Below are 17,387 nucleotides of genomic sequence, written 5' to 3'. Positions count from 1 at the left end.
CTATCGCATGGATTGAGGAGGTAGCACAGTCTAGCTGCTCAGGCAGTGTTGTTAACCAGCCTCCGCCTGTGAAAATAAGGAAAGTTACTGCAGAGCAGCAGGAACCTAGGAAGTTTCCATCCACCATCAGGGACCTAATAGTACCCTAAGGTACAGCAAGACATAGTCTGTTCTTTATGGTGGGAGGTGGAGGTGTTGTGGGGAAGGAGGTCTGGCAGGTCCATAAGAGAAGGGAGTGCTTATTGGGCTGAGGGTGTGCTGGTCAGGGGAGGTAAAATTAACCTGGCCAGAAAAGTAAAAACAGCAAATCTCCAGGACTGTGGAGAGTGGCTGAGCTTTCCTAGCCCTGAGGCTTCACTGCGGATGTGTGCAATATTTCACTAGGCCCAGTTAACCAATTCTAGGTGAGATTAACCCATGTCAATCTAAAGTTAGTTCTTATCTGGTGGGAACTAACTTTAGATCAGGTGTTCCATCTTTCAGGCAACCTAAGCCCTGTGAAAGCTTGCACCCTAAGCCTGATTAGGGCCATCTAAATGTACCACTCGTACACACCCTTGGACTACTTAATTTTCAGCCAAGGAAAGGTTTGTTCTCCATCTATGAAAACTCAGTATTTGCCTTTTGAGAGAGATTAGGCATGTTTACATATCACCCTACGTCACCATATGGCATGCTACAGCGATGGGTCTACAGGTGATCGGCAGCTGTGTCACCGTAGTGGTGCACTTCTCCGTTATAGCACATCACTTCAGCATTGTAGCAACAAAATCTAACCATGCACTGTATGGGCAATTACTGGACCATGCTTTAGTATTTCCACAGAGAAGTACTAAAGCATGGCACCATAGCAGCATTGCCATATGATGATGTGTAGACACAGCCATTATCCTATGAATACGGGAGACATTTGCAGGGGATACGTTCTTGTATCCCCTGCAAATGGCGAAATCCATGAATAAGGCACTGTGTTCATGAATTCTGTCTGCATTCATGAACACAGTGCCCCGGGCAGCTGGGGAGGGCACGGCTGCGCTGGTGGTGGCGGGAGTGCAGTGGCGGAAGCCTGGTGGTGCTGGCAGGAGCCCGGTGGCAGCAAGCACAGAGCTCCTGAAGAGCTCCTTTAAGTGTATTTAAGATGCGGGTTCAGCATTCACAAATATTTGAAACCATGAATGCTGACCCAATGAATAGCAAGGGTTTCCTGCACTGAAGTCATACAGAAAGGATGTACACAGAACACCTCCCCCTCAAACTCCTTTATTCCAGGAATGCCCACCAAGACCTGCTTCTTATCCTTAATTCATTTTTTTTTTTAAATACAAGGTTATCAGAGGGTTCTTGTCACCCCAGTTAAACTAAAGTGCATACTGTTTTCTCCATAACATTAACTATTTGTTGCTGGTGGCTCCCAAGAAACCACTTTAGGAACCACTTACTCCTCAAGTATCCCTGTCCTCTTATTTCAGCTTCCTTTGTCCTACTATTAATGCCTTCTCTACAGCCTTGCACTTTATATTTTCCCATCCTCCTTTCTTTGGGTTTTACCATCTGCTGTGATGTTTTCAGAGGCTTATTGTTAGTTTCTGTCTCTGAAATAGACTCTTGTATGTCTGAGACTGCAATTTCTATCCCAGGTCACTGAATGTACTCAAATTTTCCTCTCGCTTAAAATCTCCTGCTGTAAAACAGTGATTTTGGAAACTAAATGAGAGCCTCCCATTAAGGACTTTAGCCCTCCTGACTACTACTGTAATTTACCTCAGCACTCTTTTCTCTTCTTTTTTTTTAAATTAGAATAGAAAGGTCTTGGAAAAATTGCAGCTTTCAGCCTTTGAGTATTATCTCTAGATGCTCCCTGGCTTTTTCATAATTAAATCTTTCTGTTGATAATGATGAAACTTCATAATTAGATCTGTGAGTCTGCTGTGAATAGCAGGTGGAGGGAATAGCACAAAATAGCATCCTACATGGCCTGTCCAGTTTCACCTCTTTCAAAGAACTCCAGTTTAGCCGCTCTGCAACCAAGGTTTTCACATGCCAGATGGGGTTTCCTCCCTCAGCATTTACAGGCAATCCCTTAATCCAGCTGTTATTTCTCTTAACTTTGTTTCTAGCGCAATGACTCGATCTTCAAACGGAATAATTCTCTTTACTACTAGAGTCAATGTCAGCTTGTGTTTCTGGGCTTTAAACTCAGAGATGAACTCCCTGTTTTCAGCCTCAGTGGCTAGTTGATAGTCTTCATCCCTGCCACGATGTCAAAGAGGCTTCTTCAAAAGCTTGAAATGTTCCTTTTAGGTTAGGAACAGACATTCAAAAAACCAGAGCCTGAATTCATTCAATCTTTGCAAGTTAGACTAACCTGCAAAGATTGAACTGATTTACAAGTGCACAAGCATTCATGTTTAATTCTGGAAATGCGGGCACATGCCAGCAGTGGCTCACACTAGAAGCCAGGAGGCATTAAAGCAGCCCTCTCTTCCATTTGCAACAGCCACAAGACTGGAGAGAAGCTGACCTGGTGGGGGGGCATGGTCAGGCCCTTGCAATAGCTAAGTATGATTCTGGAGGGTTTAAACCCCACCCTGGCCTGTAGGGACCCCACCCAGACTGTGCCTGGAGGGAAAGGGGGGAAGCAGCCCTTGACAGGCTTGTCCCCAAGGCCAGACACTGGCCAGGGCAGTGCCTCAGGCAAAGAGAGGCAGGGGGTGGGGATTAAACTCCCCTGTCTCTGAGCATGGGACCCTAGTCAGGGTCTGCCCAGCTTTCCCTCCTGCTCTTGCTTCGATGGCAGGGGGCCTGTCCAGAGTCAGCCAGCATGACCCTGCTCTATGCCCAGGGCTCGGGCTGTGGTTGCAGCTGGGGCTGAGCCCAACCAGCCTATGGCTGTTGCTGAGGGTGGAGGCAGAGGGGCAGCCTGGGCTTGGGCCACATAGGCTGTGCGGCTCCTGCACCCAAGCCAGGTGGGACTGTCATGAAGCCCCAGCCAGCTGGGTAGGGCCCCGCAGGGCAGCCCATGGAGGCTGGACACTTCCCATCCCACTGAGACTGCATGACAGCTCAGCTTGGCAGCACAGGAGGGGGCTGTCTGGGCAGTGGGCTTCCTGGGCCAGCTCAGAGGTGCCAGGGGGCCCTGAACCCAGCAGCCACCACTGCCGCACCCCCTGCCCTGTGCAGCACCTGGGGCTGCAGCTGCACAAGTAGCAGTGGGCTGGCCAGGGCAGGGGACTGTTCTGCCGGAGCCCCATGCATGGGGCAGAAGCCACTGAGGTGAAGCTCCCCCTGCCCTCTAAAAGTTTTTCAAGTTGCAAGTTTGCATAGGATTTGCAAGAGAAAAAAGGAGAAACTGGTGGGGAAGGTGTTAAGCTATAAATATTTAGCATATGATTTTTGATTATCTCAATGGGGTATAAATGCCTAGATCTATGTATGGATACATATGATGCTGTATAAAAAGATCATCCTTATAGTTAAACCAGGATTCTAGCTCTCCACATTCAGACAGCCCAATCCATTATGAATTTTTAGTGTTAACTCAAATAAATGGGTGGAGGGGGGGAAGAGTTTGATTTGGCAGCAAGAGTAAGATATAATGAGATTCATTTTAAATGTCTTTAAAACTGAAAGATCAATACAATTAAAAGTTAAAAAGGCTCCTTTTTGCTTAGCTGCTGATATACCACACTAAATCACTAGATTCACAGTATGCCTGAGGCTGCTGTAAATGACCTAATAAGCCAGCACTATTCCATCTTCACATACGTGCATCAGTACACTTACGTGTATATAAATCGAGTGCTTCATAAATGATGTCTCCATTATAAACTCATCCCCTCTATTTTCCACAGCTGCCTAGCTCTCCTCCCGACACACCTACACCTCACCCAGCAGTTTGTTCTGCCCCTAAGTGCTGGGTGTCAGAACTAGAGCTGGTTGGAAAATGGTTCTTCCCTACTAAAAATGTGGGTTAAAAAAAGATCATTTTTGCCAACCTTCTCTGTAGAAAGTTTTGGCCTTTATCCTAAAAACAGAACCCCAAAATGTCACTGGCCAAAAGCCAAAGGGTTGGCAGTGTTTGGCTGAAAATGTGCAGTTACTGCGTGTTCTGATGAAAAGCACTTTCGATGCAGCATTCTCGTAGATTCATAGATGTTTGGGTCAGCAGGAACCACAGTACATTCAGAGATGTTAGGGTCAGAAGGGACCTCAGTAGGTCATCGAGTCCAAGCCCCTGCCCTGGGCAGGAAAGAGCGCTGGGGTCAGACGGCCCCAGCTAGGTGCTTGTCCACTCTCCTCTTGAAGACTGCCAAGGTAGAGGAGAGTACCACCTCCTTTGGAAGCCTGTTTCAGATTCTGGGAACCCTTACCGTGAAGTTCTTTCTAATGTCCAACCTAAATCTGCTCCCAGTCAATTTGTAGCCATTGTTCCTAGTTACTCCAGGAGGTGCCCTAGTAAATAGAGCATCTCCTATTCCCTGCTGCCCTCCCCTGATGAATTTATAAGCAGCCACAAGATCACCTCTCAGCCTTCTTTTGCAAAGAAGGCTATCTCTCCTCGTAGGGCCTTGCTTGCAGTCCTCTGACCATACAAGTGGCCCACATTGCTCTTTCATTCTCAGCCACTCTGCAATTTGAACTCCCCTGTGTGGCAATACAGATGCTCAGCAAAAGTCAAAAGGCCACCATCCTATCCCAAGGCATTTCTGGCAACATGGTGCATTAGAAACTTCCAGTCCTCAGAAGCTTAATTGCAACAGGCCAGAAGTACCTTGGGTATGTCTATAACAGTGCAAGGCAATGTCATGCAGAACTACTTGAGATAGCACTGCAGAGGCTTGCCCCAGAACTGCAAGCAGAATAAAAGGCTAGTGACACACTGGAGAAGCAAACAGGAAATAGGAACAGGGGGTTCACCTAGCCAGCCAGGAGTAGGAAAATGTGAGGGAAGCCTGAGGACAGCTGTGGTGGAAAGGCAATGGGCTACTGAGCAAGGTGACTATCTTGAGAGGAGTAGGAAGAGGAAAGGTGGGAGAAGGAGCTCTGGGCCAGGACTCTGAGCCTCCTAGGTCTTCTCACTGAGGCATTGCCCCTGCCAGCACCACTGGCTTCTGGCATGGTAACTGATGGAGGCTGTCAGACTTAGGTAAGGCATCACATGTCAAATGGCAGCTCACCAGTCAGGGTTCACCATCACAGCCTGCCTCTACTCAAGGAGATGAAACCAAGCCCAGTGTCTCCCATCCCGCCATTTCTTTTAGATGGATTCCACCAATCGTCCACAGAGCTGAGCCACTGCTGCAATTCTTCCCACAAGCAGTCACTCTTAATTGGGGGATGTTCTCAAAGAGCCCTTTCCCAATTAGCTCTCTCACATGCTTTGTCCATAGCTCCCTGAAGGAAAAAATAGTTTGAGGGATGACAAGGGGCACTGCATCACTTACTACTCTAAGCTGGCTCAGCTCTCTTCCCTGGGGCATCAAACATGCCAGCAGCGGGCTGTCTGCATGCAAACCATCTTCTTTAGAGCCTGAGAGTAAGGTTGGGCTGTGGGTTCATTGAGATCCTGATGGCCAGGCTCTGCTGCAGCCATCTAGAACTGACACATCTAGAAAAAGGGACAAGGATATGATCATCAACTGGATGCCCACATGTCAATAAAATGCCTTTTTGCTCTAATCATCTGCATAACTCTTTTTGGCCCTGGCTAACACGGACACTTGTGTGGGCAGTGTCTATCTTCCTAAGTATATTTGATGAGCTCCTGAGAGTTGTCTGGTTCGATCCAGCCTCCTATTGGTAAACTACTGCTGTGTTTATTGGGCAAGAGTGGGAGTGGGCAGAGGTGAAGGCAGGATCTTCCAGGAGATACCAAGGGGGCAGTGCCCTCCCATCACTCCTGTGGATAGCCAGATACATAAACCAGTTTGGACCTTCACAGAAGATTTCTTCCTTGCATAGATGTAGACAGGACCTTTACTAAAAATGGAGCACCTACACCCACAAAGAGCACTAGAATATTGCTTGTGCTATAGACTGCAACTATCAAACTGGCAGTCCATGGACTCCATGAAGCCCATAAAGGGTTATGTTGTGGTCCCCAGTCTCCTGCCTGACTACTGCTCCCCAGATTGCTCTGGCTGCAACAGAAGCTGGAAACTCTGGGCTCTGCCCCCCTCCTCTGACTTTCATTGTTTGCCCCCATACCAGGGAGCAGGGCAGTTCACTGTGTTGCAGCCAGGGTTACTGAGGATGCCACAGTGTGGTGGGGTATGTGGACATGCAGTGCAGTGTGGGGGGTAGGGGTGTACGGTGCAGCAGTGGGAGGAGACCTGCATAGTGCAGCAAGCAGGGGAGCTCTTATGCTGTCCAACTGGAAGGTGGGGGGATGGCCATGAGATATGCAGCCCCTGCTGGTCAAGGGAGGCACAGGGCCTTTGGCTCCCTGGTCACTGAGAGTTAGACAACCCTACTTTAGATGTCCACATGGCTATTTTCACCCCCCCAGATTTTCAGGCATTAACACAATTCAACAGTGGTACAGCAAAAAGTTCTGTGCCCTAGTTTAGGTAGCATGTTCATTAGACTTCATTTTGCTTTTCTCCTCACTCAGAGATACTGTATGTAGATAGGGAGCCTCAGTAATAATAATAATAATAATAATAATAATAATAATAATAAAAAAATAAAGACGCTTGGCCATAGTTTAGAAAACAGCGTTAAAATACAACAGTTCCTACTGTGCTCTTGCTTATTGGTCAGTCCTCTCCCAGAGTACAATCACTTGGCCAGTATGTGGCAATAAGGGGCAGAATGGTCATTTGGCTAGTCCGTCTGGGGATAATCAACCCTAGCAATCAAGTGGGCGGAGAAGAGCCAGTTATTTTCTGTGCTTGGGAACCACTAGTCAATTCCCAAGGGAAAAGAGTAAAGTATCTCTTCTGGCACGCACATTCCCTCTCTCTCTTTCTCTCCTTGCCTTTTACATTGTTGAGTTGCAGACTTTCTACAGGCCTAAGACCACCAATGTTACTCCTGCTGAAATGTTAGGGAAACTACTTCATCTTCAGACCTACCGTCCAGACCCACAATGGTCATGGCCAAATATAAATTGGCCAGGCTGGAAATCAGAGGAAGGTGTCTAACCACCCAAGCAGTAAGGTTCTGGAGCAGCCTCCCAGTAGGAGTAGACCAATGCATTATTTCTAAAATGGTGCTTGATCAATTTATGAAGGAGGTGATAAGCGGGGACCCTGGTTTTCTCTGAAATAAAAAAATCCCCAATTTTCGGATTAAAATGTAACCCAAAATCCACATTTTCTGTGATTACAATGAAACACCACTAATATATAGAGATATATATATTTTAACGAGAGAAAACCAGGATCCCTGGTGATAACACATGGTGGCCTGTGATAGCAGGAGAGTGGATTGATGACCCAGGAGGTACATCCACTCCCATGTTATATACACTCTACCGCTGGTGAGACAGCATCTATGGCAACTGGACCACTCCCTGCCTGGCATAGCGGTCCCTTAAGGATGTGCATTAGCCTCTTCAGTCTGGTCAGACCACCCAAAAACAGTTGGTCTGAACAGTCTGGCCATACAGTTTCTCTTCTCGCTACTATAGAGATGAATGACATTACCCTTAATATTGCACCTTCATTGCAAGAAGTGAGCCATGCTTTGTTTGTGAGTTTTCTTTTTTTCTTTTTTCTTTTTTCTTTTGTTTTTTGTCATTGCTCTGAGTGCGACTTCAGGGCTCCTGTCTACTTTCAGATAGGCCTGAAAAGGACAAAAATAACTAAAGAGTCTGCAAGGAAGCTTTGAGCCTGCTCTGCTTTGAGAGTTGGCTGCCTCTGGTGATGTTGCCCCCTTCCCTCTTCTTCATATGTAATGATCAATATCCTTGCATGAAGAAACTCATAATAGACCTTGTTTACCCCTTCAGAGCCAGTCCTTGCAGCTTGCATTAGTATTTCAGGATATTTATGACTTTATAAATTACTGCAAGTCTGTAATTTGTCATCAGGAATTAAGAAACATTTTTCCATTTAAGGCAGAGATTGAGCTTTGGCCTTTGAAAGACTGAGCCATCTCTGGGCTTCCTAGACAAAAACAAAATTGACAGCGCCCAGATTTACAGTAGCAAGTGGCTCTTGGTTACTCGCATGTCTTTGATTATGTGTCAACTGCTGTTGATGGTAGGGATATGTGGTTAGGGTCAGGACTGAAGTAACTGGAGAGAAAATAAAATTATCTCCTGCAGGAGCAAAAAGGTAACAGATGTGCTAGGGACAGACATTACAGATAAACTAGTTTAAATGATCAGAAACTGGTTTAAACCTGTAACAGAACATAAATTGAGTGCACATAAACCAGTTTCAAAGTGGCTGAAAATGGTTTGTTGAATGTAGTATCATACTTAACTGATCTGGGTCAAACCAGTTTATGTACTGTCTGTCCCAGACCCCTTCCTGGTTTAAGTTAAGTCAGAGTCTCCCAGCATCCCAGATGCTGGGACAGACAGATGCTTTGCAGTTCTGGGCAGTTCTGTCTGCTCCAGAGAACAGGACTGACCCCACCCCTCTCCTTCCTAGCCAGAGCTCTGGCAGAGACTGCAGGCACAACAGGGTCTGCCTTGCTTCCCCCTGCCCCATTCGTTGCTTCCTGCTCAAGTAGGAATTCCTCTCCCTCCCTCCCATCTCCCACAGCACAGACCCCAGCCCCATGGACCCTAGGCATGTGGTATGCTAGCTAATGCTGAGAGATGTCTCTGTGTGTGTGTCTCTAATTTCACTGGGACGGGCAGGCAGAAAGTGTCAGCGTAGGGCTTTTTGGAGCTAATCAATAAGTCAGATGCTAATGTCCCTCCATTCTTTCCTTGGAAAAAGCTGTTTAAGAAGAGCTTGAACTAATGAGAGAGGCTTTTGTTTTGTTGATGGGCTGATAAACGCTGTGTTATCAGCCCCCTTCTGGCTCCCTCACCTGTTAGATTTGCAGACAGTATGAAGAAACAGGGAGAAGGAGATTGAAAAGTTCACTATCCTCAACAGATGCATGCACTGCATATACCCCATTTGTCTCAGAGTGCTACCTGGTGGCTGAGGTCTGGCAGCACTTCCACCGCTTGAGCACTGAGTGGGGAAAAGCCTGGGATGGTGCAGGCAAGGTGGGGGTTTACACCCCTCCCTAATCAGAGGTCTTGCCAGGGCCTGGCCACATTCCCCCTCAGCTCAGCATAGTGGAAGGGAAGGGTGGGCTGCATTTCTTCAGTCCAGAGGGAATGTCTATGCAGTTGCAAACCAGTTCAACCTAGGCAGGTTAGACTAACCTACAAAGGTTGAATCAATTCAGGGTCAGGCAATATCTGTCTCTAGCCTTGGAGAAAGGGAGGAAGGGAAATAGGATTGTCTCTGTTCTCCAATATTGAAGAAAATGACATAACATAGAGTTTAAAAATAAGGTTGGAATTCTCATGCACACATATACACACTCTCATATGCATAAACAATATGCCTGTAACCATGTAAAGAAGCGAGTTTTACTTTGTTGCCACAGGTTCTGGTGTGTTGTTTTAACTCTCAAGTTCAGAACACATAAAGCCTCAAAAAAGGATGTTTATCACCCACTTGATGAGATACTTAAGACCCAGAAAAAAAAACATAATCCAAGCAGCTTTTTGAGTGCTAAACCATATTTGGGAAAAATCAAAGGGATGGATGGTAATTGTAAACATGTGAAACATGGTATTTTCAGCTTAGAAATTCAGCCACTCAATGGTGCCTTTTTTTTATCTTTCTGCAGGTTTATTAAGTGAAAAAATACCAAACTGCTTCCAAGTGTTGAAAAGACGTGGCAGGATGAACACGAAAGACACAAAAGTGACTGAAGGAGGCCTCAATGTCACGCTCACCATACGCCTTCTCATGCATGGCAAGGTGATGTTTTAGATTAATTCATAGATTCATATTCATAGATTCATAGATTGTGAGGCTGGAAGGGACCTCATAAGATCATCAAGTCTAGCCCCCCCCGTACCCAGCAGGAAAGACAACTGGGGTCAAGTGACCCCAGTAAAGTGATCATCCAGTCTCCTCTTGAAGATTTCAAGGGTAGGCAATTACACCACCTCTGAAGGAAGCTTATTGCACAGTCTGGACACCCTAGCTGTGAAGAAATGTTTCCTAATGTTGAGCCTGAAATGGTCTTCTGGGAGTTTGTGACCATTATTCCTGGTTTTCCCCAAGGGTGCCCTGGTGAATGGTTGTTCGCCGAGCCCTTGATGTAGTCCCCCAAGTCTCTTCTCAGCCTTCTCTTTTTCAAGCTGAAGAGTCCCAGGTCCCTCAGCCTTTCCTTGTATGGCTTGCTGTTCAAGTCTCTGATCATGCGGGTGGCCTTTCTCTGGACTCTCTCAAGCTTTTCCCTGTTCTTGCTAAAGTGCAGCACCCAGAATTGGACACAGTACTGCAGCTGCAGTCTCACCAAATTTGGTTTTGCTGGAGATGCATTGATTGATATATGCCAGAGTATTATTTGCCCTGTTGGCAACAGTGCTGCACTGCCGGCTTATGTTCATACTGTGGTCTATTATTACCCCCAGGTCCCTTTCATTAGTAGTGCTGGTCAGACTGGTGTTGCCAAACGTGTAGGTGTGTAGGGGATTATTCGGCCCCAGGTGGAGCACTTTACATTTCTCAATGTTGACCTTCAGCTGGTTCCAGTCCACCCAATTTGCCATCCTGTCTAGGTCTGTTCTTCCCACTGACAGTGGCTGTCTTCTTATTTAGCTCTGTGTCTGTGACTGCCATCAAAGTCTGATGGCTACATTCACAAAGGGACATATCTTGTTCCAGTATGAATCAAGAAACTTCCCACCCCAAACCTAGCCATGGTGCAGCAGTATGACTCAGAGCATGCTTGACTTCAACCCCATTCCTTTTCAGTGCAGCATGTGGCTAGATGTGTAAGTCTCAGATGCTAGGGAAAGGCTTTACACACAAACTGTTTAAGTTATCAGAAACTAGTTTAAACCTGTAACAGAGCATACGCTCAGTGCGTATAAACCAGTTTCAAAATGGCCAAAACCAGTTTGAGATAAACCTGGTTGAATGTAGTAGAATTGAACTGAGCTTCAACTGGTTTATGCAATGTTTGTCCCATACCCCTTCCTGGTTTAAGTTAAACAAGAGTCCACCGGCATCCCAGTATGCTCTCTGGATAGGACTCTCTGCTCCAACAAAGCAGGGCTGGCCCTGCCCCCTGCTCTCTAGCCTGAACAGGGGTGGGGACATGGCGAGACACCAGCTGGCATGGCCCCGTTAAAGCAAAGGGGGCAGGGACAGGGTTAATTTTTCCCTCGTTCCCTTCCCCCACCACAGCTGGGGTCTGCCTGTTTGCCAAGGGGAGGAGGCAGTCCAGGTTGGAAGACCCTGGCTTCGGTCCCTGGGGCAGAAGGGACAGAGGGAGGAATTATCTCCATCCCTGCTCCCTTCACCTTAACAGGTCCATGCTAACACAGCATCTGGCCTTGTCACATTGCTGGAGCAGTGAGAGGATGAGGAAGGGCAGCAGCCTCTGTCAGACTGCCCAGGAGGGGGTTTATTCCCGCCCTCCCTTCCCTGTTTCACCAGCAGGGACCACAGGTGTCCCAGCATGGCCCCATTAAAGCTAAGGGGGCAAGGAGGGAGTTAATTCCCACCCCCACACTGGGGGACTGCAGCCAGGGCAGAGCAGCCCCTCCTCTTCCCTGCCTCGGCCAGGGCTCAACTGGGCCAAGCCGGGCCACAGGGGCAGGGCCACCCCCAGAGGCTGTGGCTCAGTGACAGCCGCTCCCTGCACGCAGGCTGGGCCAGGTCAGGCAGCCCCACATGGAGTGGGGGGCAGGGATGGGGGCAAGGGAGGAGGAGAAAGAAGAGTCCCCCTCCAGCACCACACAGAGCCCCCCCTCCCCACCCTGCGGCCATGGGGGACAGGAAGGAGGGGGAAGAGTCCCCCTCTAGGGCTGGGCAGCACTCTGTGCCAGGATTGCTCCTGGTAGTGTGGGAGCTACTTAGGTGGGCAGAGCTCTCCCCTCCACCTCTTCCTCCTTGTTCCCTGCCCCCCAGCCACAGGGGTCTTGCTGCACTACTTCTTCCCCTGCCCTCCAAACCCCACAGACCAATGTGGGGGTTTAAACCCCTCCTCAGTCTTACTCAAGTCTGCCAGGGCCTAACCTGCAAAGACTGAATCAATTCAGGCTGGCTTTTTGAATGTCTGTCCCTAGCCTGATAGGCTGAATCAGAAACCAAGTGCCCATATTGGCAATATTACTTAGTTCTGCAGCTCTGGGTCTGAAAGCATGTAGTTTTCATTATTATTTTTTATCCTTGAAACTGTGGTGCTATAAATTAAAAGTTGTTTTGCAGGTTGTCAAACAAAGGATGTGTTTATTTGCAACATTTGAGCAAAATCTGCCTGGGCACTTCTTTGCTTCAGGAGTATATGCAATAAAAAGAGAACTGATTGGTTTCAAATGTACTTTAGTTTTCCTTTAGCAAGGAAACAGTGAAGATGGATCTGTCTCTCTGTATGTGTGTATTACATACACAATGTTTCTTTTGATTTATAATACATAAAAACACCTGTCTTAGGCTCTCAGCATCTATGTTATAAATTAAAAATACAACTCTGTAAAAAAAAAAACAACAATTACTTCTAATCCCCTAAATTAGAAAATAATTGATAGCATCCAAGAACCCATTCTACATTCCCCTCAGCAAAGGCAAACCCATATATATTGGATTTATATGCATGTGAAATTATGTTATGTGCATGTGCATGTGTGTATATATGTGCATACATATAAGGCAGGAAAAACATTAAACTTCAAATTCTATTATTCAAATTTGAGCACTCAAATATCAGGAGCTATCAGAATTAAGGCATTATGGCTAAATTGGCCTTAGTCAAACTGAGCACTTAAAGACCTGCTTATCTTTAGGCATGGAACAGGTCTACTCACACAATGTGTTTTGCTAGATCAGTGCCAAAAAGGTGGGTCCCATTCTGGATTGAGCCCAGCATACACAAATTAATAAGTGTTGGTTGTATACAGAACATTCCAGTTAAAGTGCTTTTTAACTCATACAAGCAATCAGAAAGGAAACTTGAAAAAGCTAATTTTCTGTGTTAATCACAGTGGTTGTGGGTGCAACTACTGTTAACAGTAATGAATGTTAACGTGTCTAATCTTCATTGTACATGTAGCCCTGGGGCCTAGATTAAACTCATAAAAGCAAAGAAATCCAAAGTTAGAGTAGAAATATCCCATACATCCTCAGCTAACAAGGCACAGTGGGTGTACCCTAACTACAGTGCACTTCCAAAAATGTATGCTATTGTGCCTAAATATTGCAAAGAATACATTAAATTAGAATGTATTAAATTCAGACCCTTACAGTTGCTTTGATGTCACTTTTGCAATTTCAAATTGCTAACATCAAGGAATTCACAGTGCCCGGAAGGAGGTCATTCTGAATGCTGTGAGTGGCTCTGAAATGAAGCAGGAATATGCCTGCCTCCACACAGTTTCTTAAGATTTGTTGTTCTGATGGCATCACTAGAAATTACTGAATTCTAATTAGCATTACTGGACAAAACACTTAATTGTGTTGGAACAAAGGATCTAAATATATATTCATAACTTGGAAGGCAAGGGAGGAATGAAAAGAACATTATTAAAAATAGTATACATTCCCATTTTTTCAGTTTTATTACTGAAATAAATATTTTATTAAAAAGTTGAATTGTATAAAAAAAAGATTAAAGAGCTCTCCCAAACAACCTTAACTATCCCTGAAACTGGGAGACCTGTAAAACTCCATATAAATAAGCTATGCACTTGTGACCTCTGCATTCTGCATCACAGATAGGTGATAGCCATAATCTCTGGTCACCTGAAGCATTTTAAACCTAAATATTTCTCATATGGACTTTAAAAGGAGAATGGCTCTCTTCAGTCATGTTGACTGCATTTTATGCAGCATGATATTCACTTCTGTTGCTGATTTTAAAACAGACAAGAGGAGGCTTACCATTGTGAAGCATAGAAGGTTGTATAAAATTTCAATGACTAGCATGAAGGACATCATACTGATCTGGGAGCTGGACAGATCTCCAGTGTGTATATGACAGGGGTGGGCAAAATACGGCCCGCAGGCTGGATCCAGCCCACGAGACCAATCTATCCAGCCCATGGGGCCCCTAAAAATATTTAGAAAATTAAAATTTATCTGTCCTTGGTTCCTGTCAAAGATGACAGGAACCAAATGCAGTAGAACCCAGGGGAAGCCCTGGAGGGCTCCTTCAACAGCAGGGCCCACCTGGCCCAGCTTCCCCAGTCAGAAGCCCCAGCAGGGGCTTCCGGCCGGTGACCATGTGGCTGCACTGGCGCAGGTAGGCGGGGGGGGGGAAGGCAGGAGACAAGCTGGTGCAGAGCGCGGGGAAAAGCAGCCCCTCCCTCTCCCCATGCCCAGAGCTCCCTGCTGCAGCCACTTGCAGCGCACGCAGGGCTGTCCTGAGCAGGCACAGGTAGCCCCATGCAGGCTGCGAGTGGCTGCTGCACGGGGCACTGGGCATGAGCCATTTTTCCCCCCCGTGCTCAACACCAGCTTGTAACCTGCCCCCGCTACCAGCCTGGGCCCCAGGCCAGCTCCAGGCTCACCAGTCAGGGCTGTGATGTGGCGGCGGCAATAGCTGTGGCCCCCCGCCGCTTGCTGCACTGGGCAGTGTTTGCTGCTGCTGCCCAGTGTGCGACCTCCAGGTGGGCAGCAGCAGCTAATACTTCACGGAGAAGCAAGCAGGGGGGCCGCAGCTGCTGCCATCATGGCACAGCCCCAACAGGCAAGCCCGGAGCTGGCACGGGGCAGGTTACAATCTGGTGCTGAGCATGGGGGGCGGGGGAAATGGCCCTCCCTTGCCCCGTGGCTGGCGCCCCACGCTGCAGCCACTTGCAGCCCACACAGGGCTGCCTGCAAGAGGCTACAGTAAGGATCGTGGGCCATGGGGCACGTGAGGGGTGCCTTTCCCCTGCACTCAGCACTAGCTCCTTCCCTGCTGGTGAGCAGGGGGCCGGGGCTGCATGCTGCCCCCCACCTGTACCATGGGGCTGGGGAGGCACTGGGATTGAGCGGATGCAGGAGCAGGGCCCGCACCCGTGTCCCAGGACCTGTGCCAGCAAGGCCCAGAGCAGGGCGGCAGGAATACAGGGTCCTGGCTGGGGCTCTATGGTGCCGGGCCAGCTACCCGCTTTCCCTGCTGGTGCAGCCCAGCCTGGCTCCACAGACCCCTGCCTGCTCTGGGCCCCACCGGTGCTGGCCCTGGGACATTGGTCCCAAGACATTGGGACATTTGTCCCAAGATCATGACCAGGCGGCAGGGCACCTGTCAAGGGGTGGGGTGCCTGTCAAAGGGTGGGGCTACCCATGCGGCCCCTGACAGCTTGCCACAATTTGGTAAGTGGCCCTCCACCCAGAATAATTGCCCGCCCCTGGTATATGACCTGTGGAGAGGCTTGCATTTCATCTTGCACCAAGGTAAATCAGGGAGGAAAAAGTCCATAAAGTCTAAATATATCATAATCTTGAGGGGGCAGGATAAAAAAAAACCATGAAACAAGATGAGAATCCAGGCCAAGATATTTTTATTATTTTCTTGCTAAGGAAGAGTGAAGTAATGAACAGCCTCTGGTCTTTTAGGTCACAGGCACGTGTTACACTTAAGATGTGATTAACCAATTAATCACATGGCCTAACTTGTTACCTTGTCCCCGTTAATATAATTAATGATGTAATAAAACATGGAATTATCCACAGAGTATTCCACAATAAAAGTGTAATAATCTTGTGGATGATTCCTGTCATGCCATTAATTGAACATGTGGCCAGGCTGGGGCTCCCAGCTGTTGTATACTCTACAACAGCTGGGAGACCTACCAGCTGATGAGGGCCCCAGCCACAGGAGTTTGCAACTTGTCAGTTTAGGGGGTCCCAGGGTTGTGATTCCGGACTCCCCCTGCACTGGCATGAAGACATGATGAGATCTGATGCTGTATGCCACAATCACACCTCCTGCCATGCATGTTGGCACGGTAGGAAGAGCAATGGTAAGGATCCCACACGAGATCTCATTGCAACATCACATGCACATCTGTGATGGGCCTTACTATACAGTAAGCAGAGTGCTCAGTAATATTGTTCATTGCAGTGCAGTGAAGTATTAAATGTAATGGTAGCCATCACTGGAATGATCAATTGTTCTCAATGTCCACCAGGGGTAGGACAAAAAGTAATTGGCTTAATTTACAGCCAGGGAGATTTAGGTTAGATATTAAGACCAAATTTCTAATTATAGCATGAACAACACATGTCCCTGGCAGCTGAGGGGGCACAGCAGCAGCGGAAGTGCAGCAGTGGTAAGTGGGGAGCTCCCACAGACGCTGCCAGCACTGTTGGTGGTGGGGTGGCGAGTGCTTACCATCTGCAGACGCTGCCGTCAGTGTCAGCGGTGAGGGGAAGGGGGTGGCAACCGACGACCGCCCGCAGGTGCCTTTTCGTAGGGGGTGCACAGGATGCTGTGAAATTCCTGTCAATGGAGGATTTTATGATCAAGTTAGGCAGCCATCTGCCAGGTATAGTCTTACCTCTGAGAGGGCTGTGAACAAGATGACCTCTTGAGGTCAGTCCAGCATTTCTGAGATTTCTAGGCACCTATAGACGTGCAGTGAGGCTGCTCCAATATGCTATAGCTGTAATTACAAAGCAGAATCCAGCAGACTCCTGAAGCCACTCTAATTAAAGCCGCCCCCCACTCCCAACATGTCTATAAACGCCATCTATGTATAGTTAAGCAGCACATGATGTACTGTGTTTTCTTGCCTACCACACGCCAGACTGAAAAAAGAAAGAACTTTCCTTGTAGTATGTAACTGAAAAGTGCAAAAGTACACTCCCTATGGATTGTTTGCAAAAGTTTAAGTGATAGAAATAGTTGTTACCATATTTTCTCACTTATAATGTGCACCCAGATTGCCAGCAGCTGTTTTTTGGGAAAAAAGTTGTGTGTTGTATGTGAGAAAACATGATATATTAAGGACCATAGAGGGCAGAGATGCACGGATCCTTTTATTATCAATTGAAAAAAATGTTCAGGCATAACATTGTTCCATACCTTTTAATAGGGATGGGACAGGGACGACTGGGGACAAAGCTGAGATTACTTGGGATACCCTAACTTCATATTTTCAATTTATTTTCCAGTGTTAGAATGCTATAGAGGTAACAGTGCTTGTTCTATACAACCAAAATATTCTTTCACATTTTCCCCTTCCCTAAGTAACATGTATC

At 47.2% G+C, this 17,387-nt stretch overlaps 1 protein-coding gene across 7 annotated transcripts in view; it reads left to right on the top strand.

The window, feature by feature from the left end:
* The window catches only part of LOC109291965 (poly(rC)-binding protein 3-like), a 316,506-nt gene that overhangs the window by 162,235 nt on the left and 136,884 nt on the right, over nt 1-17,387 (top strand). For all 7 annotated transcript variants that reach the window (XM_019509221.1, XM_019509217.1, XM_019509216.1 and 4 more), the window contains one exon: nt 9,811-9,944. In XM_019509221.1, the coding sequence (XP_019364766.1) occupies nt 9,867-9,944 (78 nt within the window). In that variant the 5' untranslated portion in view covers nt 9,811-9,866. The remainder of the gene's footprint in view (nt 1-9,810; nt 9,945-17,387) is intronic.

The sequence above is a fragment of the Gavialis gangeticus genome, unplaced genomic scaffold (genome assembly GCF_001723915.1).
Source record: "Gavialis gangeticus isolate Ggan-Ray unplaced genomic scaffold, GavGan_comp1, whole genome shotgun sequence".
Lineage (NCBI taxonomy): Eukaryota > Metazoa > Chordata > Crocodylia > Gavialidae > Gavialis > Gavialis gangeticus.
The sequence above is the reverse complement of the archived record's forward strand: the minus strand, read 5'-3'. Positions and strand labels throughout refer to the sequence as shown.